The 26,104-nt window shown below is 37.8% G+C and overlaps 1 protein-coding gene across 1 annotated transcript in view; it reads right to left on the bottom strand.

Moving 5' to 3' along the window:
* Window positions 1–8,085: 8,085 nt before the first annotated feature.
* The window catches only part of LOC102024336, a 109,061-nt gene continuing 91,042 nt past the window's right edge, over window positions 8,086–26,104 (bottom strand). The window contains exons 8-12 of the mRNA XM_005382184.2: window positions 22,994–23,151; window positions 20,372–20,414; window positions 18,386–18,572; window positions 10,471–10,606; window positions 8,086–8,595 (exon numbers count right to left, since the gene is read on the bottom strand). Coding sequence (XP_005382241.2) covers window positions 8,496–8,595; window positions 10,471–10,606; window positions 18,386–18,572; window positions 20,372–20,414; window positions 22,994–23,151 — 624 coding nt within the window. The 3' untranslated portion in view covers window positions 8,086–8,495. The remainder of the gene's footprint in view (window positions 8,596–10,470; window positions 10,607–18,385; window positions 18,573–20,371; window positions 20,415–22,993; window positions 23,152–26,104) is intronic.

Below are 26,104 nucleotides of genomic sequence, written 5' to 3'. Positions count from 1 at the left end.
TACCAGCTTTATGTCTCTGCTTTATAGCACAAAGCAAGAATTTTACTGTGTAACAAAAGAATGTACTGAGTTTTCTTTGTGTATGACACAGTTAACCTGTGCTTTTAGGGCTTGTGCTTTGAGTTATTTTTGTATTGGTAGAAAAATTTTTGTAAAACATGATTTTTGAGAAAACTGGCAGTTTTAGGGATACAAACTGAGGCTTTGAAAGAGAGCAAAACTAAGTTATAAAAGTATTTACCCTGTTAAAAGACCCATTGGCCATGGCAATACTCCATTGAGTGAAATAGCTGCAGAATAAAGAACTGATTTAGCTTAGCACACTACTATCTAAAACTAATCCGTGACTGTGTGTAGAAATGGTAGAAGTCAGAGTGGGAGGGAATCGGACTTCATGAGTCTCTGTTGGTTCCACTCTCACTGAAGGCTGGTAACACCAACAGTTACGGGGACTTGGTAGTGTCAAGAATATGTTACCTAAATTTACGGTGTTTTATCTTTAAACTATTAGTCAACAATTATGAGGAAAATGTATGACATTCCAAATTTGAGTAGTGTTGCTTTAACTGCTAGTTAGTCCATTTAGGTGGTGCGTGCTCTTTGCAAAATATTTAAGACCACAATGCTAGAGCAGAGTCCTCCTTTATAAGACTCCATCACATCTGTCCTCTCAGGTCACCTCAGAGATAGCACCAAGCCTGGGCTTCCTAGATGTCCATGATTCCCTCCTCCATACTGGCCTTAGTATATTTGTCCGTGTGACTGACTCATCTTCCCTGGCCTGGTGCCAGGGAAGTTCCAGCTCTGTGCTAAGCAAACTTCTTTGCATCTGAAAACTCTTTCCTATAGGCCCATTTTGTCTCTTTACTCAAAGAGAAACCTAACTATTTCTAACCTCTGGGTCTCATTTTAATAAAAAGACCTTTTCTGTTCACTCTCTCGAACTAACATGAGTCTTCCTTTGAATAAGCTGGTTATTTTCTTTCTTGGCCTTGTCACCTTTTGTATGTATTTGATCCATTGATTTACTATATGGCTGGTTTACCACTAGACTTCTCTGTGGGTAGAAGAGGTCAGCTCCTCAGTGAGAATGGAGACTTTGCTTACCAAGCTACTGCTGTCCAGTGCCAGGCATGGATTGAAAACGAATGGACGAACGAATGAATGAATGGTCACCGAGGCTAAAAAGCTGTATACATTTTAAAAGCTAATTTTATTTTGACTAAATGTGTTGGCACAGTAGTCTTATTTTCCTACTTTTTAAAATTTATTGTTTCCTAATTGAATGGTGACCTATTGCGCTTTTACCCATATACACGAGAAAAAATAAATCCTGCAAAGAATTGTCAACAGACTGCATTTATTTTACTTGATTTCTGAACCACATAGACTTTGCAGCAGGGTATGATGGAACGGTGATTTTATTTGATATGACACATTTGTTTATTTTCAGTGAAGCATTGACATTTTTACTTCTCTAGCAATGCACGGATTAGCACCTCTGTTTTCTTTAGCTGAAGTGATATGCACAGGGTTCTAAGCTGCTATTACATTTGGGACCAGGTAGAAGTTCCTAAAGCAAAAACATAAGCAGTTATGAGGGGAAAAAAATTAGGGGAATTTTGGGAAAAGGGGGAATTTCCAGAAGAAAACCTCCAATTTTTAATGATAGTCTCTTTTTAGGACTATAGTGGAAGAGCATTGCTTGTTTATTTGTTTGTGTTATTTATTTTCAAGACTCAGTTTTGTTTTGCTACTCAGGCTCGTCTCAAATACATGAGCTCAAGTGATGTTCCTGCCTCAGCCTTCTAAATAGCTGGGCCCACGGGGTTGTACCACCACACCCAGCTTGGAACTGCTGTTATTGCCCTTACAGTTCAAGGGACTTTCTCTTCAGTTAAAATACTGTCAGCAAACTTTTAAAATTGACTGCATTACTTCAAGCCTTAGAAATTTACAAGAAAGACTTTTTAAAAAGCTGGATAAAGACCTATTTCTTTCAAAAGAATGGGGAGATATTTTCATGACAGTTAAAAAAAAACCCTGAAAACAATATAATAAGTATATTTTGAGGGAAACCTGTAATGAATTCATAGGAAATATAATAATGCTGAAAGAACTAAGGCAACATATGACTATCTTGGTCTAATTAGTATAAGATTCATATGCAATTAATACTCCAGAGGAAGAGAAATTAGACTCAGAAGTCCATGTGAGAGTAGAGCAAAACTATTGGATCATAATCTTAAATTGCTGCAAAGAAGAGACGAAAATTCCCAAGAACAAAGTTCTAATTTATTTTATAGCGTCAGTGTATACAGCATGGTTTTTTTCAGAATGAAGTCATAATTGCAGTAACTACAATTAAATGGACTCACTGAACAAAGTATTATACATTTATATATAATTAGAGAAGGGGGTAAAGTATGAAGGACAAGTGTGTGTAATCAGCTGGAAAGACAGAGGGAAATTCTAGTAAAATAAAAGATGTAGTGTGGTGCAATGATATTTACCCAAGAGGGTTTTCAGTTCAAACACATCCACCATGTAACGCTTCATTGCTTGGCTGCCAACTCAACACAGCAGTGAGGTGGGTAGAAGGTCAAGTTTTTGATTCATTACTATTTGAACAGGGTCTATCTGCTCTTGGGTTGAATTTATCATTTTAGTCACAGATAACTGTACTTTCCTCATCATCTCCGACTACATTATAATGTATTATAAAACATGGCACTTTTTAAAAAAAAGTATGGGGTAATTGATCCTACTCTTAGGAGTTCAAGAGAAAGGATAATTTCTCAAGAACTTTTTGCTTCTGTAAACTAGGTTTGAAATCTGTTTTTCAATTGTGTCTACAGACTACAAAATTAAACGTGAGGAAATTAAATATCTGAATATGAAATGACCATTGCAGGCAATATAATCAGTTAGTATCTGAGCTGGAACTACAATCACGGGCCACCGCTTAACAATGTCTTGCTGTGGCTGCTTTTGTTTTTATCTGACATAGGCATTTCTTCTGAAAGCATCCACTGAATGACGACGGACAAATGCGTCACACTGTAGTCATTTTGATGAGAATTCTTTGGCTTTGAGGTGGCCTCCATATTGTTAAGCTTATGTAAGTAGGATAAAATCCTAGCAAGCGGCTTTCTAAAGACTCCACTTTAGGAAAATGAAACCCTTCCTCCTCCTACTCCACACCTCAGGCTGCAGAGCTCTCAGAATGTAATACTCAGAACGAGACCTCACCTTCTTGGTCATGAGTACTTTGTTTCTTAATTTGTTGGAATTGGGGTTGAAAGAGAGAAAGTATTCTCCCACAGAAAACAGGACCTGAGAACACATAAACTTGAAACTGTCAGCAGAAATCATGTTCTCCCACATGCATGAGGAAGCAGAGAACACAAATTTGTGGACCATTCTTAAGGCGAGATGAATCCCTCTTTGCCTGGGACATTTCCTATTTACATCTGTCGTCTCAGTACAGTTACTAATAGTACCTTCTCTTAAAATATCTAGATTTAGAACCTAAATCATTCAAGACTCTTTAATGGCAAATAATAGCAACTCAGTTTGAACAGCAGCTGCTGAGGTATTATTCCAGGTCCCATCTTGTAAGTCAAGAGACTTGACTTTGAATATTTGGAAAGAGTAGAGTCCAAATTTACTTCTATGAGGGGGCAAGTGCCCTCAAACTATAACAGCTCCTATCTCTTACCTTTGATATACTGGGAACTACCATTCTGAAATTGGGTCTTGTATATGTGTTGCTGCGGAGGCCTTTGCTGTTATTGCTGATATGCAGAATATCTAACCCTAATCTATTGATACTAGATAATAATTGTTATAAAGACTTTTCTAATTCATCTTCTGGTCATATATTTAATAGGAATCTTTTTGTGTGGGCATCTGATAAGGGACTGTGGCCCTTACTGGTGAAAACCCTCACTGGTTTTAAGACTTATAATTCATGCCCTTATACTTCATGTTAACTAAAGTTAACTTTCAAGGAGAAAGAATAAAGTGGATGCACAAAACCCAGCAGAACAGAGAGACAGGTATTTTGAGCTTCTTCTCATCCTCCAGACCCTTTTCACGCAGGCTTCCCTGGAGAAGTACGCCACCATTTCCTATAGTTATAATCGATTGGTGCTAATGTTATCCCCACAACTTTCTGTAATTTTTAGGGCCTAAAATCCCAATGTAACTTACAGTATAAACTTAAAATGAGCATATTCAGATTCCATCTGTGATCAAATCAGTGAATGGAACTCATTTATTTGTACTTTTACCAGGTGAATATTGAACAATAGTGTAGGTTATTAAATAGGCTCTAGGTCATGGAGTTAACAAGACAGACACATTTGTATTTCCCCAAAGACATAATTTTAGATGTGAGGTTCTTCCATTCTGCTTCAAAAGATTTATCAATAACTAACTAAAATATTCAACACTTTGTTTATATATCTTGGGTATTCACCTGCTTTAGGCTCATAGTCTAAGAAGAATCAGTGAAATGAAAATTCTCTGCCCTAGAATGAATTCTATTCTAAAAAGTAAGACTTGGAAACATATGAAAAGGTGTTTATTAACCCTTTTTACATATGCATATGTAAAAATGGTAAATATATATATGATGTGAATTTATCATTGTAGTTGGTAACTTACTTTTAAAAAAATTGCTGTATAGATTCATTACCTTTTACATTCATGATTTCTGGGCAGACTTGGAAGAAAAATGAAATTTCACCACTAGCCAAATTTCTATGGAGAAAGTATTACTTTTCTTGAAAGGTGGGAACAAAAATATTGTTCCAACTACAGGGAGAAGCTTGAGAAATTTGAATGCAAGAGATCATTGAGAAAATTTTCTCAGACTCTGAGTGTGAGACAAAGGAGGAAATACACTGAGCGTTTTTACTGTTCCCTTCGTAAGGTAACAGATTGTTGTGTTTTAGACACTTGTTAATTTATCTTTGCTGAATACAATGGTACTGGGAAATGAAGAACAGAGGAGTCCAGTGATTTTCCTTAGAGTCTGCGCATCATCAGATGAAGGAGAATGATGATCAGTGTTAGATCAGCACCTATAGCTCTGTAGGAACCTTATGAGAACGTTTCATATTTAGATTTGGACTTCCAAGACTACTGGTGAAAACCCTGTAAATCTACCAAAGAGACACACCAATAGGGTTTTAATAACTGGAAGCCAGTCTTTGGGTTTTGACATAGGCTATTTTTTGAGGCATCTGACCCAGAAATCCAGCATCTGCCCTTCGCCTGCTCTGTTAGATCCTCTAAGGAATCTCTTGCACATTCTCAGAAGCTGCTGGTAAGAAGATGAAAGAACCAAGATAAACTTTTTCTGAAGCTGTCCACAGAGACATGAGGTTTGTATAGAAGATGACAAGTGCTTGTTAGTGATGATCACACTGTTAACTAATGCTGTATATCAAATCTAGCACTTCCCATACACTGCACAGTGTGTTTCCATAAACATAAGGCAAGTATATAATTACCCTCTTTATGGGTGAGAAAACTCAAGCAAAGCGAGTTCAAGTAACCTGTCTAAGGTCACAGACAGGAAGCAATAAAACCCTATCTCAGAGCTAGAGTTTGAACTAGAACTCACTGGCTGCAGAGTGTATGATATGAACAAATTTTTCTGCCTTTTCTTAATACTAGTGGATCCCTAGCAGCCAGGAAATGTAGCTCCTAGCAGGTACTCTATGAACACTTATGGACTGAGCAGTGAGCTGGTGGAGAACCAGGCCTGATTTGCCCAAAGGCTAACCCTGAAATGCACAGTCAGACGTTGGACGTGTGAAAGGCTGGTCTTGCACTTTTTCCTTCTTATATCTATTAGAGATGGAAGTCTAGCAGATCTTGGGAAATGCACTTAATCTCAGAACTAATTTGTTTTCTTTTAGTTGGGGATGTCATAAATCTCTGAGAATCACATAAAAAGTAAAAGCACTCTCCACATAAAAATTCTCACCTGCAAAATATTTTCTAATGGACTTTTTTTTTTTTGGCATTTTTTCTGGTACCAGGAATCAAACTCACAACCTCACGGTTGCCAGGCAGGCGCTGTACTGCTGAGCTAAATCCCCAGCCCCAATATTTTCATAATATGTGAGATTGTTCAGGTCTGTAGAATTTTCTGGGAATAAGAACAGTTGGTTTTGGGTATGTTTCTGAACTTTGAATGTTGATACCATTCATTTTTCAAGCAATTTAGGTGAATGCTTGAGCCAGAGAAAATTATACTCACCTTTTAGTGGGTTACTTCCTTTTGTTTCCTCCTCCAGATGAAAGTGCTGCTCCAGTATTAAAGTGGCTGTGTGGTCACCCGCTGGCTGCCTGGTAACAGCATGGTCTGTGCATTCCATGGCTGGGCTCCAGGAAGGCAGAGAGCGCTGCTCGGGAGTAGACGTAGGAGCCCCAGGTTTCTGACATGAACTTTACTGCGGCTGCTGCTGAAAGACCTTATTATTATTGTGGCAGATATTGGGAGAATAAAGGGACCATTTTCCGAATGGAAGACTGTTGTTAATTGAATATTTTTCGATTATTTCGGTATTAAGTTGGTCAGAGTATTACAGCATGTCTGTTTTGGCATGTGTTTGTTTAGGTAGCTTCTTTTAGTACGTGAACATCCCGGGGCTGGGGATTTAGCTCAGAGGCAAAGCGCTTGCCTGGCAAGCGCAAGGTCGTGAGTTTGGTTCCCAGTACCAGAGAAAAACCAAAAAACCAAAAAAAAAAAAAAAAAAAAAAAAAAAGAACATCTCACACCCTCACTAGCTTCCTTTAATCTGAGTTAGGTGAACAACCATAGGAAACAAAAGCAAATGACCCCACAAAAGGTGAATACAATTTTCTCTGGCTCAAGTATGCAACTATAGTAATTTCTTGAGGACTTCCCTTTCTTTTTAGCAAAAGGGAGGTAAAGTGTATAAGAAAAATGGCGTGGATTTTGGTATTATTTTCACATTTAAGGATCTCTAGAAAAGAATATAGTTTAAATTACAGGCCTGGTGTGGTGGCGCACACCTGTGATCCCAGCACTCAGGAGGTTGAGGGAGGAGGATCACTGTGACTTTGAGGCCAGCCTGGGCTCCATAGTGGGTTCAAGGCCGGCCTGAACTGCACAGTGAAACCCTGTCTCAAAAAGACAACAGCAACAGCAAAAATTACAATGAAGCCTTTCCAAAATGGCCTGAACTTTTTTTTCTTTACATTTAAGAGTCTCTGGAAAAAGAATAGAGTTTCAGTGAACATGAAATCCTTCCTTGAGATTGTAGAAATGTAAACAGGACTAATGCTGGAATTGATGTGTCTAAGTTCTCAGCTGAAGACTAGAAGTGTTTGATAACTTGGTAGTGACTGGTTTCTTTGATTCTGAAATGATACCACAGATTCTGGGGGACATGAGGAGGGGTAAGATGAGGAAGAAAATACTAGAATTCCAGCTCTGCCATTAACATCCTGTATAACCCTCAACAGGCAAGTGCCTCCTTGAGTCTTATCTGTGAAGAGAGTTGAGAAGATCTTTATGAGCTCTGAAATACTATTATTGTATGAAAAAACCAAAGTATTCTTCCTCCACCGCCTTGCTGTCTTTGATCTGTGCCCCTTCCCCTCAGTGTTTCTGTAAGTTGTTCCAGTGTACTTGAATTTATGGCTGAACTCCTTGAAATCTCTGGTCCATGTTCCATAGAACTAAATGCATCATAATATCTTGGATACAACATAGGGATCGTTCCACAGAGAGATGAAGCCAGTACATGAGATTTCTTTCAAATTCCTCTAAATTTTACTTTCAAGATGAAGGATGGACCATTCTTGCTTATTTTATGTTTTTAGTGTGACAGAAATTCACATAGTGATAGAGACCTTTGTCTTTGAGACCTGTGTCTAAGACCCATGTCTTTCCTTAAATTCAATCCAACTCTTTACTTTATTTTTCTTAACAATAATTTTTATTATTTTCTTTCATCTGGGAAGTCCTAGGAGACAGTTGGGCCTATTTATTGTAAGATGACCTAAGAAAGAAGACATTATTGAAATATTTACTCAGTATTTAAGCCATTTTATTTCTACGATCTTAATTTATATCAGTTCCTGCAACATGGCCTGAAAGCATTTTAGAAAGCATACAGCCAAAGCACAGAATGGAACATTTAGCAAAGAATACAAGATAAAACACAATTTAAAAAGTTTGATGTATTTATGCTTTCAAAAGATCGGGCTAGGGGTCTATTATATTTTAATACTAATATGCAGCTTGAGGGAGAAATAATATGATATTATTGGTATAGCATCATATTAAATATTGGTGCTTTGAGTCAAAAGCAAAATCATAATCTTATCACAAAGTTTTAATATATTAGAGGAACATTCATTTGGAAGGCTGGGTAAGGTTTTGTTTCTTTCTGCAATAAGTTGGTTCTGATCTTGCGGATACTGTCTCCTGAGAACCAGAGTTTCTTTCACATTTTGGTTTCTTCTAGAGGTCGATTCATGAAGTCTTGAATAGCTTGATGCAAAGGAAGCCATTTTTTGATAGATGTTTTCAGAGCTGTAATCCATCTGTAGGAAAAAAAAAATTAGTGTACAATAGGCCATTAAACAAATTGTTGGACTCTAGGGAGGTAAACTGTTACAAAATCCTTTAATATATTTTGTAATTGTTTTTCTTGGTTATTGAGCTTGAGATTAATAAGATTAACCATGCTCCTTAGATCTGGGATTGATTAAGAAGGCCAAATACCAAATGAGAAATATGTGATGATAACAATAAAAAATAAATTTGAAAAAGTAATCGGAAGAGAGTATGATGTTTGCTAATAGTGATTCATGGAGCTACTCCAGCAGCGTTCCAAAAATTATTAGTATTTTATTGTTTCTATTTAACTTTAAAGTTCAGTTGATCACACCTACAGTAATCAAATATTGCTATACAAAGTATTTATTTGTTGAATTCAAGAAAACCATAACAAACTCTCCAGTTGTCTCCTTTTCCTTCTTTTCATTGTTTTTATCAATATTTTTAATAAAACATGTTCATATAACAGTTATTCCCAGGGCAAATGTCATTTAAAAATAAAACCAGCTATGACCAAAATGAGTTAGCCAGGAGCGTTTCCAGCAGTGTGCTCCAGAAGCACTATTGGCTATTGTGCTACATGATTCTCTGAGAGGGTGATGCAGTTTGTGTTACTCTGTAAGCTTAACTTTGGGGGTAAATGGGGTAGCTTGTGAGTCCAGAGTTCTAAGCACCCGTAACAGTCAGCTGTTCTGCTTTGAAATATTTCCCTAATAACTCGATATTGTTTCTGACTGATGAAATCCCCTATGAATTTAACAGTGAGATCCAGCTATTAATTTCCTCTCAGGGAGAAGCCAGAAGATTTTATCATGTGGCAACTAACTATCTTACCAGCCTTTTCTTTAATAGTTAGCTGAGCTCCCATACCTGTACCTGCCACCCAGATTGTACTCCTGGGAAGATCTTGGCAAACTATCTAGCTGTTCAGGAGTTACTGTCCCCAGCTCTAGCACATTGTTTGAAGTGAGAGACACAAGAAAAGTTTAAGCTATAGGAAAAGGATGAAGCGATCCCTACTGTCTTGTCCCAAATAGTCATTTGAGGGAGATCCTTGTAATTCCACTTCTGTAGTTTTATTTCTTTGGCTTAAAATGGTGTATCTAGTTCTTGAAAATGCCTCTGGAAATGTTTATTGTGTCATCTGCTTTACTAAAGTATTGGAAATTTCTTTGTTAGATTGTCTCCTTTTTCCCAGACATTTGGATAAACAGGTCTAGACCAGTGGGAGATGATCTAGACTATCATGGAGCAGGTGAGGGCAGAGGTGGGAGATGGAAGGCACCGGATGTTTGGGGGGATTAGACTCAGGTTAGGGAAACCGCAGGGGCAGAGGGGGATGCTCTTGGCACCAGAGACTATTGCTCTGCCTCACAGTTTTGTCACTGTTAACTTTTTTTGCGTTTATATTTCAGAGTCATTATGAACTAAGTTTTCATTTGTGCATACCAATTTGGACACTGAATATATCATACATTAGGTAAGTTCTATGTTCTTCAGTGGCTTGTAATAAAAGAAAACAACCAATATGTATGTGAAAACAGGTAAAATAAAAATGATGGATTAATTAATTATAATGTCTGACAGATTATGGTGCTAATGGGTTTTTCATATTGAAGCCTGAGGCAGTCACTGCTTGGGAAGAATTGAGGACAACTTTTCCATTAAAAAATTCCTCTGGAAGAGTCATCTGAGGGAGCACTGCAAGAAAAAACATTCGAAGGAATATGAACTATGGAAAACTCAAAGAAAGGGCTGGATTTAACTGAAGATATGGCATTGGAAAATAAGGATAAAGGTTTTCTAAAAAGACCTTGTCAGGAGCTATAAAAAGATGAAATATGAAGACCTTGGCTTACCGTTGGTTCTCTGTCGTGTTTTCTGCACAGAAATAGAAAGTCTTGAACTCTTCCGATGGAGGTTTGAGTTCAATGACTGATTGTTTGAAGCTATGGATCTGTTCACTCACCGTATATCCTTGCAGATATAGGCCGCCTACAAAAGATAAAGAAAGGAGAATAAAAGGCCAATGACAACAGGAAAAGAATAAGAAGGTGAAAAACTGTGGGGGAGGGTGTCAAGAAGATTTTTGTGTGTGAAGAAACCCCCTGGTGCAGGTGTCTTATTTTACAAGTGAAGAAACTGAAATTTCAGAAGAGGGCATCATACAAGGTTACACATTAATTAGTAATTAGAAGAAAGACTGGTAGTAGAATTTGAATTTCCCAGCTTTCATTTGTGCATTCTTCTTACTACATGACTAGCACTTTGTCTTGGGTAACGGTGTGCTGAAACTAGCTTCCTTACCAGGGGACACATTTTGAAATGAAATTCTCAGTGTCAAAGAATGACACATGTAATATCACATTAGAGGGAAATTAAACGGCATTTTCTGGGACAGAACCATTATAATACCATTTTAAAGGATCTTATAAATTTCTACCACCCATATGTATTTTTCTTTCTGTGTGAATGCACAAAACACATCTAAAATATGAACCCACAGTGTGATATGAAAGTGCCATCTTGAATAAGTAATGAGAATAAAGGATTGACTTTAAAGGATCGTGTCTTTCCAGTGGTCTTTTGAATTCATATTAGTGGTTATAATGTATGTTGCTGGGCCTGAGTTTTGTTTCCATTGTTTAGGAGTCGGGGGAGGGCTGGTGTCTTAGTTGAGGAGAAATTTCCGAAAGCTCAGAACCCTTGTGTGTGTTTTACGATGTCTTCATGCTGTGAAGTAGCAGATTCTCTCTATGGTCTCAGTGATGGTGAAGACAAGATGTGTAAACGTTTCCTCTTCCTGCTCACTCTTGTTCTCATACTCTGACTCCCCCGCAGGAATGCTGTAGTGCACTACACTAACGAGGGAAATATGAAAACACTACTTGAATTTGTGCCACTCTACTCAAGAACTATCCAATGCCAATTTGTTACTAAGAGATGGGGAAGGGAAAACCAGCCCCTATGAATGTGACCACTGGGGTTTATATCTAGATGTCCCTCAAGAGCCCCGTGTGCTCATAGGTGGGGCTTGGGGAAGTTGATGGGACAGTAGGTCCCTGCAGCGGACTTGCTGTTAGGAGGCAGGGTCTGGTTGGAAGAGTGGGTCACTGGGGGTGTCACCCAGAAAGGTTTATCTCTCTCTCCAGCTCCTCCCTTTGCTCTGTTTGCTCCTCCCATCCCATGAGCTGCTCTTTCACTGGGATGCCCTCTGTCATGCCACCTTACCTTGGAGCGGGTGGACTAGGGGTTGAAACCTCTACCAACTGTGAGCTAACAGAAACTTTTCCTCTTTATGTCCGTGGTGCCAGGTACTATTCCTTAGCACCAGTAATGAGGAAAGTAACCAACACCCTGACTTTTGTCCTCCTGTAGGCTTTACACAGTACCAGTATACACTGTTTCTGGAACATGAAAATTTTCTTTTTAAACAGAATGAATGATGACTTGGGGATTTTAAATATTAGGAAAAAGTCTTGCTTCTTTCATGGGAGGTTCAATACAACATCAAATTTCTATTTTCATTTAAGAAGAGTCCATTTTGGAATGAATTTCTATGAAATAATTTATTTTAGAAATTAATATATTTTTGTCTTCAATGGGCTTTAGTATATGGTGCTTACTAAAACCAGAGGGTGATTTCTTTCATATATCTACATCTATATATTTATATATAAAGAGATTTAAAACAGCTTTATTAAAATATGATCTATACATCATAAAACTCACCCATTTAAATGTACATTTTGATACTTTCTGTTTAATTATGGAGTTATGCCATCATCCCCGTAAACTCATTTTAGAGCAATTTCATCACATCAGGAAGAAATCTCTTTCTTTTAGTAGTCACTACCTGTGTGATATGCCAGGCCAGCCCTAGAGCAATTCTGCTCTTCTTTGTGTTCTACTCATTTTTTTCCTGAAACTTTTCATACAAGTAAAATCCTATGATACCTGGTATTTTGTGACTGGTTTCTATGCTTAATATAGTGTTTTTAAGGTTTACCACTGTGATACCCTACATCAATATTTTGTTTCTTTTTACTGATGAATTATTTTCCATTGTATGGTTATATCACATTTTATTTATCCATTCATTAATTGATGGACATTTAAATTTTCTCCAATGCTTTGGCTATTATGAGTAATGTTGCTATGAACATTCATGTACAAGTTTTTTTTAAACCTAGATGTGTATTTTCATTCTTTGGGCATATATTAGAAGTGGAATGGGCAATGTGCTAGACAACAGAACAGCTAAAGAAGTATCATAGGGTATTTGCTATCTAACTTCTCTGCTCCACATAAGGCTGCACAGCATTGATATGTTACTGTATTTATACAATACTGCACTGGTTTTTCTCTGCATATGAGACTTTTTGTTTTTTGGCTAAGATATAAATACCTTTCCCTGTCTCTATCCTTTTTGATTATGGATAGAAGATTTTGTCCAAAGAACCTGCCACAAAAAGGAAAGTTTTCTGACTCTTTTCCCAGTCCCTTGTGGGGTATACATATTTGGCTGTATACACATCCAGTTATAACTGCATTATTTCACTGGAGGTGACTTCACTGGGTCGGCCTTTCTGCGATGAGGTGAGTGGTGGTAGTGATCAAGCCAGCACAATGTTAATTGCAGATCTGTGTGAGCATTACGTGTCCCACTTGCTGCAATCATGTAAAATATGTATTTCTGAGAAGTACACAGAGACCTTGATGTGATTTATTCATGAACAATAGTCAACAGCTGTGATTTGTTACTGCCAGGTTTTGCTGGAGAGCAATGAAAGGGAAAAAAGTCATCAAGGGTACAGTGAGTGACAAGGGCTCACGTAAAGCCATTTGACTAATGGGGCTTCTGGAATACTTACACAGTGGCTTTTAAATATTAGCAGTCACATGCAAGCCAGAGACGCACATTCTTCAAGGGTAACATTGCCTTAACAGTGAGGAAAGCCGTCAGGGAACTGATGAGGCTATCTCTCCCATCCACACATCACACTTTAAAGGAAATTTATCTGGCTGAAACTAAAATGTGCGATTAGTAATGTCTAACAGGGTTTTTACAGGAAACTAGCACTGTCTTGCTTCCCACATCTTGCTGTGTTTTCCAGTACTTTTATCTTTTCCCTGACCTTCCTTGTTGTCCTCAGTGTCTCTTTAGCTTTTAGATTATTATTATTATTATTATTATTATTATTATTATTACAAGAAACAAGTCATGCCAACCAAACTACAAAACCCTTCAGAAATAGAAAATATTACATGAGATCTCCCAAATCACTAATGGAAAACATAAGGCACTGAGTGAAATAAAAATAAAATTAGCAATATATAGAACAGCAAAGCAACTGAGATACTGTGGCTGAGAGATCAACTCACAGAAGCCAGGATCTCAAGAACACAGCGATGTGTGACAGAAATATTACAAAAATATGGAAAGGAAGCAACTCTTTTTACCTACTTGTTTCTAAGATTCTGAGCATAAAATTGACTCCCACTCCTTGGAGCCAAGGTCTTACTACGTTGCCTACATTGGTCTCAAACTCTCGGGATCAAATAATTGTCCTGTCTTTGGCTCCCAAGTACTGAAAGTACAGGTGTGCACCTCTGAGTCTGGCTTAAAGCTGACCAGACTGGTGCAAGGGCAAATGCAGAAACTTCTGTATGTCAGTATTTTTGTGACTTTTTTATTGTGATCTAAAGATGTAATAAATGCAAATCTACATGGTTTCATATTATTAACCAAAAGTTTTGTGAAATATTGTCATGTATGTGTGATGTTTTCTATTCCATTAAATTCTGTTCAGTTGTTTAAAAAATATTCATCACAATCAATTACAGTGTTTACGTGACTCACCCACAGAACCAAACTCACTGGAGTGAGCAGTAGCCAAGGCCTGCAGGGTTATAACAGGAGAACAAGGAACTGGGTCAGTGTGGGATGTGTGAGGCTAACTAGAGGTGGTACACTACAAGTAAACGAGGAATTGCAGATCGGAGCAGTTTAAGGGTCATTTATTCAGCATCACTTAGAAGAACTGAAAATGAGTATTACAACTTTGCATAGTTTTTATGAATGTAATAATGACTGGTGTTCCACGCATATAAATTGAGTAGGTGAAAATGAGTATCACAGTGCTTATAGGATTCATAGCATAGCATGGGTATAGCCATTCTCAACAAATTCTGCTGCTGTTCCCACAACTCCTATGGTTCCTGTGATAAATAATTGACTGGTGGACCTTGGCTAATTCCTTCAGTGTGCTGATATTGAGTGCAAAGAACAGACACATACCATTTCTGGGTTAGTGCTACCTCAAGAAGAGAAATTTCTGCCAGGAGGTACATACTACATATAGCACTGTGGCTAACAATTTGGGTAGAGGATTCAGATAGAATCTGTTCCCATTTTGCTTCTGATCCCTTAATTGCTGAGTGACTATAAGCATGTGAGTAACTGTCCTGTAAGTTCTCACCTGTCATGGGGAAATAACAATGAGTGTTATGGAAAAATAAGATGAGATAAGGGCTACTAAGTGTTTGTCATAACCCTTGAAATGGAGAACATTTCTTATCTGATAATACACTTAGGAAGTATATTCCCATCTTCTGACAAAGCATGGGTCTCCAGGACAGTGATCGTTCATGGAGGATGTAAAGGGCATATTTGATTTGAGAATGTGCTGCAGGAAATTTGGCCATGACTTCATTCTGTCTTGAGTCTTATGCTGGATCGCAGGCTGTGAGCCTCTGGTGATGATTCAAGTTAAGATAGACAAGAAGCTTCAGTGGACTCTTAGGAAGGGAACGTAAATCTTGAGTTAAAATTCAGGAGAGCTCCTGCACAACCGCCTCAACCCTGAAAAAATTTTAGCAGCTGATGTGCCCCAGGAGCATTTCTGTGTGAACTAAGCAGCAGTCGGAACAAGAGGGGGCACACTGTTGTTTATTCAGGGAACAGCAGAATCATGTAAAAGCATTGAGGACACCAAAATCACAGACTTCTATTTTAGAAGATGGCTTAGGTATGAATTTCCTGTTGGCATTTCAATTAAAAAAATACTGTTTTAATTCATATTTGAGCTAAGTGGGCTTACAAGTTGAGAACTTGTGGAGAGAGAAATGTTTAGGAAGTAAGGCTGGGAGAGAATGAAAGTGTTTATTTTGAAGAAAATATTGTTTTAATCCATTTTGGGGATAGTTAGGGCTATAAGTCGAGGATCTGTTGAGATGGGAATATTCAGGAAGCAAGTCTGGGAAAGAGTAAAAGGGCTTAGTCTGAAGAGAGAAACTTAAAAAGAAATAGAAATTAGATAATTCCTTATCGCTAGGCAGAATGTGATATAGCAGAAAGGCAAAATGCATATGGTAGGCTGAGAGCTAGTTTTGCCTTTGAATTAGCCGTGCAATCTTCAAATCTTTCTCTGCTATTAAATGAGTGAAAAGACTGATAATTCTTGGAAATAATGGCCAGCTGAGGTCATCAAGGCGTCCATTTCTTAATTTCTTTATTAACTGATAAACATTATGGGGTCATTTCTGGAACATATAACTCCCCTGAAAAAATAAGATGGCCACGAAGAGACAAAATACAGGGTAGAATGAGATAGGTATCAGGAGACAGGTAATTTCAGAAAAGTGAGGTTTATTTATCTAGAACCATCTAGGATTGCTTTAGAGCAAAAATAGAATGCATTTAAAAAAGGCATTTTGAAAACAGCATGGCCTGGGTAATCAGTAGGTACAGAGGAATTTAGGGAAAGGAGGTAGCACTAGCACAGGTACAGAAGCAAAAGCGTCTGAGAGTCAACATGTGCTGAGGAAGCAGAATATGATGGTCTTTGGCTGGAGTTAGGGGGCTTTAATGCAATGAGGAAAGAGAAAGCCAGATGAAGGAGTTGTAGGAAAGGTAAAGTCCTACCGCACTCAGCAGACAATCATGAAAGGTTCTGCAAAGTGGTGTGAAATGATAAGAGCCCAAATAAAGTTCCTTCCAGTTTTTCCTACACCTCAATGTCTTCTTTTTGTCAGTATGACTTAGGCTACCTGGGTTTAAATTCTGTCCTCACCATTTACTATCCAGAGGAAGTTGAGCCAATTATTTAACCTCACAAAGCACCAGTTTCTGAACCTTTAGGTGAAATAACCTATTTTCTAAGGCTCTTTTAGAAATGAAATAAAATGATAGGTAAAAACACTTAACAGAGAGACTGGTACAAAAGCTGCACTCACTGAGTGATAATTGCTGTTTTTGCTGTTATTATTTTCAAGCCATTTGATGACAGCAGCTTGTAGCTGTCTAACTAGGATTTTCCTATGCAAGTAGGCCTCCTCTGAATTTTTGGAGTCAGGGAAACCACTTGGTGGTTGCCACTACTATTTGTAAACTCTTGGAATCAGAAAAGGTCTGTGGGTTCTAGAGGTTTGGAAGTACTTTCTTAACATTTTACAGTTGGTGGTAGTGTGTACCTTCTATCATAAAGCACTTCCTTTCTGTTTATAGAAACAATCCCGGAAAATTACCTTAAATGATTTGCCAGTTAAAAGGATCCAGCCTTTTGTAATGATATTTTATAATAAAAATCCCAGCCAGTGACTGTTTTGGAGGTTTAATCGTTTTGTTTATCTTATTTTTATCTTGGTTTCAGCTGTTAATGCCGTGGATATGGGTAGCATAGAAATAGCCTGTTCTGTGAAGGCTTAGTGTTGCAGTCTGTCTTTTCCCAGCTGTGTGATAATGTGGACCATGTTGCGCACTGGGAGTGTGAACAGGTAGGGAAAACCAGTCACCACACTGTTTACCCTGAGAGATGAAAAATGGGCCGTGAAGTCATGCTGCGTATTTCTGGGAAACTTCCAGAAAAGTCACGATGGCCGCTGGATGATGCCTTTTCCTTTGGTGCATCTAACTAGCTTAATTAACCATAAGCATTAATGCCAAAAGGGTAGATCAAATGACTCAGATTTCAGGATGCTTACCATTGCTAATTATTTAAGTATTATTCATATGGAAAACCCCAACAGCAAATAAGATACCAATACATAGCTCACTTTGTCAAAATTATAAGAAAGTTAAAATCCATTGTGTGGAAATCATGTATAATTATTATTAATTAAATTATTTGGATAATCATTTTATATATAGCTTTTAAATTGTATATATAACTGAATAAGTATGTATAATGAAATATATGCTAAGGAAACATACTATGTGGTGAGAGCTGTTTATACAGAGAGTGTTATGTGGATAGTCTTTGTAATACCAATGATTCATTTAACTTCACAAATCTCGTGAAATAGCAGCTATTCTCACTTTATAATTGAGGAAGCTAATTTTTAGTAAGTTAAGCCACTTGCTCACAGAAAATAGTCAATGTTCTTTTTATGCAAGTTGGAGATACTAGAGGTAGAGGCCTTCAGGAAAAGATTGTCAATGACTCTTGAATATCACTGATGAGATATTCAAGAGTGGAGGAATTTAACTTTACTTTCCTAGGCAGCAAAACTGAGAGATTAAGGCTACAAACTGTGGAATTTGCTTGGCTGTGTTCAGAACTCAGCTTCATTGCTTAACCTCATTACTCACTGTTTGTCAAATTATGTAGCCTTTACAACCAGCTTTCTAATCTGTAAAATGGGAACAGTGAGAGTACCTCTTCTCTGGAGGACTGATGAACTAATTTAAATAAAACAAAGAGCACAGAGCCCAGCAAAAGCTCAATAAAGATATTATAGAAATTACTGTTATTTCCAATAGTAGTGTCTTACCTGAGGCCTGGGTAGAGCGAATGCTCGCATAGAAATACAAGCAGCCATCCTTCAAGATGCAGTAGTGCTGGACCCACGAATCCATGTTGCTATCCAGCTGGTGCAGAAGACCCAGGCACTCAGGGTTCTTGATAGCCAGGGGTGGGAGGCTGCTATTGTGCAGAGTCACATCTTCCCAGACATGGTTCTGCGGGTGAAGCACAAAGACTCTGAGTGGTCACCAGGAAGCAAAGGCCATTGACTTCCAGGCCTGGCAGCACCAAGTCTGTTTGGCTTTCAGGAGGTCACTGTCCTGAATGGTCCTGTTGCTAAGATAGTCTGAAGACTTGAGCAACAAATTCAGAAACCAAAATTTCCCCATTGTTCCTAGAGAACTTTTCTTCCTTTTCAAAGCCATCGACATTCCTTCTCTTTGACTTCTATTACATTCAGAGGAAATCAAAAGACTATCAGCCAAAGAGCAGGGAGGCCCTGTTCAGAAAAAAGAAATGGAAATAGACACCTCAGCAAAGACTATTTTTAACGTCCTGTCTATCAGTGCCCGGCCTGATTCCCTCATTGGAAGAATTGTCCTCCTAGGCCTGTTCCTGGTAAATCTACCGTGAGTAACAGCAGCTCCCAGGTCCTGCTTTTCTTTATGTAGGTCTCTCATTTGTGCAGATGAACAAGTTAAATGCCCCAGGCCAGCTCAGACCCGAGGCGCTCATTGTGAGTGATATGGAAGGCTGATAATAAATGGAGGTCCCGTACCCTGGAGGGCAGTCCTCCGTCCCCACGCCTGGGAGACAGGCTCTTTCCAAGAACTCTGACCCGAGACCCGAGGCACTGAGCTTTATCTCTTTATCAGGGCACGCTGCTCCTGCTTTGCATTTTTTCTTCTTTGTTTGGTTTTATTTTTGCCCTCTTGTCTTAACAAGGAGTAGAAAAGATTTCAGACTGCAGAGCTTGCTCTATTCTTTGCTGTGAAGTGGAAGCCTGCTGGGAGTTGGGTGTGCATTTTTTCACTTTGCTACAGACACTCTGAGTGCATTAGCAGAGTAGATACCTTTTAAAAATATCCAGGCTCATTAGCAGGATGCATTGGCGAGGTAGGTGAGTGCATGGAGTGTTGTGCCACAGATAAAAAGAAACACGTCTTGTTATTTGTCATATGACAGTGCTTGTGATTGTTCTAAAAAGGCAATTACAAGACAAGGTACGTGCATACTCAGATAACCTGATTTTTTTCAAATGTAAAAGAGCCAAATTATGTAGAGAAGATCACTGAAAGTGAAAGCCTTTTGCTCATGTGAGGAAATAAACATTTAAGGAGAACATAAAGCTCATTAGAAATCATACCCATAGGATGGGCATGAAAACAATTTTCTCCCCAACAGGTTGTAGCACAAGCTTAGAAAGAGAATTATCAAATGGCTTAGGGACAGAAATGATGACTCACCTGTTGATATTATGAAATTATCTGTTTGTAGGTAAACGCTACATGAAGGACTACATTGCTCCAAAGCTGGTAGTAACAAATGGATAGGGATTGTGAAAGTTGTCTTGATAGTATAAGGATATGAACATAAAGCACTGTAAATCTGAATAAAATACACTCATTCTTTAATACATTGCTCAGCCAATCCCAAGATATCCCTGAGATCTTATATTTTTCAAGTGAAAAGAAAACAGCAGCATTGTTTTACCATCATGCAAAACTATTAGACTGCTCTGTGCGAAGCAGAAATTCCACCCCTTTTGCAACTTCTCACTGAATCTGACTGGAAGAGATGTTATATAAATCCCCTCAAATGAGAACAACAGCAGGAACGTAAGCTTCCTTGCAGAATAAAAGCAGAAAATCCTGTCGACTTAAATCACCTTCATTAGCTTTTGGAACAGATGTAAGAAGCCCAGGGTGGACTGCGTGCCATCCAACTTGTCTCCTCCATGCTTTAGAAAGAAAAGCTGGAATGAAGGCAGAGGTACATGCTAAGGTAACCTTACCTGGTGGATAGGATGCGCTGCTCTGTCCATTGCTTCAAGCCACCTGAAAGACAGGAAGATGAAAGGAGATTGGAGAAGTGTCACTCTGAGGGGCTCATTCTTGCTGAAGCCATGGTTTAGACAGAACAGTCCCTAGGCTCAGATGGATGCCACTGCTCTGAATTCTGGAGTGAGGAACAACACTTTCATGCAAAGTGAGTGTTACTGTGCGTGAAAACCTTACCCACACCTGGCATATTTTAAAAAATTACTTACAGAAATGCGGGATGCAGATGATCAGAGAAAGAAAATGTGGCATTTACTCACTATGAAGTGCTGTTCTCCCACAAAGGAAAGCTGGAGTCATTACCAGGAAAATGGATGCACTTTCAGGCCATAATATGAAGTGAAATAAATCAGACACACAAGCTCAAATATCACACATTTTTACATGAGAAACTCAGAGTAAAAAAAAAGAGCAAAATAAAAGACAATAGGAAGGAGGGAGATAAAGCTTTCTCAAAGGGAAGAGGTGAAGAGATGGATGGAGGGATGAAGGGGCAAAGAGTTAAGGAATTGCGATGTGTTAAGTTCATGTACCATCAAGTAATGTAAATACTATGTACCACACACATGTACTAATATACTAAAAAACCCCGACAAATCTAAAGAAAATTCTACCTTTCCTTTACTCTAATTTAATTACTTCTATACAACATATAGAATTTATTAACATCAACAGGGTTGATAATTGGTATAAGAACCATAGGCACTGACTTTAAAATATGTAAGTATAGATGAATGGCCACTGTTCTGATTTCTTTCCCCAGGTCACAATGGTTACTTTTAGAATACCATTCGTGTCCCTTAAAGACTGAAATTTCTTTATCTTGTCTCAGCCAGGCACCCACTTATCCACCACATTCTAGTTTGGCAAATTTTTTCCAGTTTTCTTTTAAATTCCATAACTCCCTGTCAAAATATACTATTTGCTCTTCTCCCCAAAGCTTGATTTATTTCCTCTGCTCCTTTACATTCCATTTCATCCTATACCAATCCCATGCCACATCTTTCAGAAATAACTGCCTTACTCTCACATCTAAAACCCCTCTGTCCTTATTCTCAATTCTTGTGCCACTTTTTCTTCTCTGATAACACTTCTCAACTTTTATTTTGCCCTCAAAATATTGGAATAAATGCTCTATATTCTCAGAGCAGTTTTTTTATTACAAATTTCTAGCTTTATTTATTTTATAGAGAAAAAAACTAACAACAACAATGAAGACAAAGACAAAAACAACACAAAAACAATCAAAACGATATATGACCTGAAAACAGAATGATAGGAATTAACAGTTATTGCTACATTACAGACTGTTATCTTCAGCGAAGTTGCTCAGTCCACAAGTTGCTCAGATGCAAGAATGATCAAACAATCAGACGGTAACAAGTAATAATAATAAAAAACCATTGGAAATGATGCAGAGGTTCACCATACAAGATGGTAGGAACTCACCGATGGTTCTTATACTGTATATTGTTGTTTTCAAATAGTCATTCTTATTACCAGATACAAGCATGCAAAATTGGTCAAGCAAAAAGAAAATTTTAAGCATTAACTGTTTCTTTCAATAAACCACAGACATCAGGACTGGCTCTTCATCATACTAATAATCCATAAAACCTTTAAAACAATATCTTAGGCATATTTCAGTTATACAAATAAATGTTTTGTGCAAGCATTGAAATATTATCATATTCTCTTGCTTGTCCTATAAGACAATATGTATTTGAAATCATAATTTTCTATATGTTTAGACAGCTTATTGTTTATCTCAAAAGCTTCAGGCCTATTATTTATTTAACATCAGATCTTGATCCAAATTCTTTGAAAGAGATATACTATGGCCACTGAACACTGTTGACCAATTACCTTTTGTCACTGACTATTCCCCTACTCAATTATACCTCTCATTCCAAATTCACAGTACTTCCTCTAGTTTCCAACTGACTCATTGGATTGACCATGATTTCCATTCTTTTTGGTAGACACATTGAGTAATGACAGTGGTTGCTATGGTCAAAGTTCATAGTTCACTGTCTTAGAATGCATGCATATTTCTTCCCCTTCATTTAGGTTATGTGCTCACAAATGTCAACTCCATTCATGTCCCTTCAATGCTTCTCGTCTCTTTCTCTTTCTTTTTTCTTTTTTTCTTCCTCACCTTTCATTGTAGTATACTAAGTTGGAATTTTGCTACAATACTTTTATAGCAAAGACTATCTGTCAAACTAGCCTAAAATACATAAATTTGGCAAGGGGATGCTACATGTCTACTATGGCACAGTTTAGCAGTTTTAGAAAATACAGAAATAAAGCAATTAAGTTAGCAGAATATGCTTTTTTAAAAAAAATCAGAAAGAAGCTGAAAGAATAATGAAAAACTACACATTTTTTACATAAGAACAAAACAATTCATTGATTCACATCACAAAGTTGCCATTGTTTGTTCTTCTTCTAACCCCAAGAGTCTATAAGACTGCTGCTAAAGAAGCATTTGCCCACTCAAAATGAAACTAGTGAGGTAAAAGATTAATGAATTATCATGGAAAAACTGGTAAGGTAAAAGATTAATGAATTACCTTTTCATTTCTTGGTTTGAGGTTGCACATAGGCAAAAAATTCTATTTCCAGACTGAGGGATACAGTTAAATACAAATGGTTTTCCCAAGCTGCTATCAATGGAAACTTCAGCACCTTCTAATTTTATTGCTTCAAGAGGTGGTAATTTTCCTTCATCCTGTAATTGATAAGGAAGATGTTCAGTATTGGCTCTGTAACTAAGCAGATAAAGGAGAAAATAAGAGAATAAAGAAGGATTAAAGTGATTTTTCTTTATTTTATATGACAAAAAAGCCAAAATAGTTTGGTAGATTACATTCCTCTTTAAATTTCCATGGAACTCCCAAATTTTTCCACCTGCCATACTTTTCTACATCACTTTTGAATAACCTCTATTATTATGTTTCATTTATGACAATGTGGAAAAGTATCACTGATTATTTTTTAAGTGTCATTGGTTATTAATGCTCACTTTTGCCATCAGAGAAAAAGAACATCAAAAAAAAAAAAAAAAAAAGCAGCAGAGAAAGAGCCTTTCTGACAGTTGTCATCCAAGCCCTGGAATATAGCAACTTGAGGAAGACAAGAATGAAGGAAGTGTGTCCCCGGGACCCAGGGAGGATCTGAAGTGTGAATTGAAATCCACAGAGAGAGTGAAGAGAGAAAGTTCACCAAAGAAGGAGGTAGCCAGTGACACCTTCTCCTTGGAATGGAACACACTGCACAAGAGAAGTGATTCAAACCTGTTGACACACAGTGACTGTTGGCAATACCAGAGACCTCCAGAGAGAGATGCAACAGTGGAGAGGATCAGTGGATGTGAAAGACTGCTGAGGTCTCAGTAGGACCACCCAGGAGAGAGCAATTCACCAGAAGCCATCTTGGAGAAGGGCCAACTGAGCGCAGAACTCAGAGCAGGTGCAGGCTCCATCTAGTGGCTCCCAGATGCGTTCAACCACCCCCCGACCCTCGGGGAAGGTAAGCTGATGGTTACAGGCTGAATGAATCTAGTCTCCTCCAGAAGGTGCAGGCCTGTGATTATCCACTACTTCACCAAAAAGGCTCTGCTGGCTTGCTGGGATATATCAACATGGATATGGACTCTGTCTCCACATACTGTCTACCAGTGACAGCAGAGATAAACCTGAATGTGGACTTCTCTCTATCTTTTTCTGTGGTTTTGTTTTGTTCTCCATTCTCTAATCTTGTTTTTTATATGAGTGTGAATGTAGTTTCTAGCCTTTTGTGGTTGTTTTTGTGTTCTGTTTATTTTTTCCTTCTGTCTTTTCCTCTAGACTTCTGCAGTAGTTTTCCAAAGTTAGTGTAATTTCCATGTGTCCTCCAGGCTTACTTTTAATCTCTTCCTCTTCTACTTCCCTATTTTCTCCATAACCATTTTTAAATAATCCCTGAGGGTAAAAATTGACATACTCAGTACTTATAATCTGCATATAATTTTCTGATTTCTTATAGATTTTGTTACATATTCACAAATCTAGTTTATATGGTTAAAGGTGGCAAATTAATGGTCACCTCAGTTTGTCATTTATCTATGCTGTGTTTGATGCTATTATTATTGCCGATGGTACCACTTTAGCCAAAAGTGACATAATTGTTTCAAACAGCTATTCTTCCTGGTATTGCAAGACTGACATTGCTTAAGGGCTATAGAATATACTATGGGCCAGTGCCAAAGAACCAGAGGCTGGGGCAAGCAGGCAGCAACTTCTCATCCCCAACAAACTGAAGAGGTATATTGAACTGCAGAGATAGTGTCCACAACGAAAACCATGTTTAGTGACTCTAGAGCAGATACAGATAAAAAAAAATAGAGGAGTTTAAGAAAATTATGGAAGCCATGAATTCTCAGCATAGGAAAGAAATGGAATCCATATGGCAGATGCAAGAAGATATACAGGAGAATAAAAATGCCATTGAAAATATCTGCAGCAGAATAAACCAGTGTGAGGACAGAATCTCAGATATAGCAGTTAGCAATCAAGAAAAGAAAGATTTCTTAAAAATAGTAAGGGACAATGAGAGATCAATCCAGCAACTGCTAGATGAGGCAAAGAATAACTTAAGATTGTTTGGAGTCAATGAAAAAGCAGCAGAGAGCACAAATGATGTAAAAAACTTCACAGACATCATGGCATAAAGCTTCCCTGGTAGGGAAAAAGAATTTTACATACAGGTAAGTGAGGCTTATAGAACTCCATTTAGCCATGATAAAAAAATAATCTGCAGTCAGGCATGTCATAGTCAAGATTTAGAAATTTAACACAAGAACAGAATCTTAAAAGCTGTTAGGGAAAAGAAACAAAACACTTATATAGGAAAGCCCATCAGAATCACAGCTGACATCTCAGCACAAACCCTCAAATCACGGAGAGTTTGGAGTGAAGTGTTTCACGTTATAAAGGAAAACAACCTTCAATCCAGATAGATATACTGCAAAACTATCTTTCAAAACTGATGGAGAAATAAGATACTTCTGTGACAAAGAACATCTGAGGAAATTTATGACCACCAAGCCAGCACTTCAAAATGTTTTGAAAGACATTCTAGAAAGAGATAACAAAGACTACAACTCCATAAACTCCAACAGAAGGAATCTACCAAGCAAGGCAAACAATTAACCAGAAGGGAGAGAAAAAGGGAGTCAATAACAGGAAAGTAACATTGCAAGGATAAGTCAATACATATCAGTTGTAACCATCAATGTTAATGGTCTCAATTTACTGAGCAAAGACACATACTGGCAGAATTGGTCAAGAAGCAAGCTCCAACAATATTCTGCATACAAGAAACATACTTAATTCAAAAAGAAATTCATACACTAAAATTCAAAGGATGGAAAACAATACTCCCTGCAACAATAACCCAGAAAAAAAATAGGGGTAGCTATTCCACTTGTAGACAAAGTGAATTTCAAGCCAAGACTGATTAAGGGAGACAGAGAAGGTCACTACATACACATTAGAGGACAATCCAAGAGGAGGAGATAACAATCATAAATATATATGTAGCAAATACCAGTGCACCCAACTATATAAAGCAAATATTAATGGGCATGGAAAACCAAATAAACACTAATACAATTATATTGGGGACTCTCAACACCCCACTGT

The sequence above is a fragment of the Chinchilla lanigera genome, unplaced genomic scaffold, assembly GCF_000276665.1.
Source record: "Chinchilla lanigera isolate Chin_1 unplaced genomic scaffold, ChiLan1.0 scaffold00017, whole genome shotgun sequence".
Taxonomy (NCBI): domain Eukaryota; kingdom Metazoa; phylum Chordata; class Mammalia; order Rodentia; family Chinchillidae; genus Chinchilla; species Chinchilla lanigera.
The sequence above is the reverse complement of the archived record's forward strand: the minus strand, read 5'-3'. Positions and strand labels throughout refer to the sequence as shown.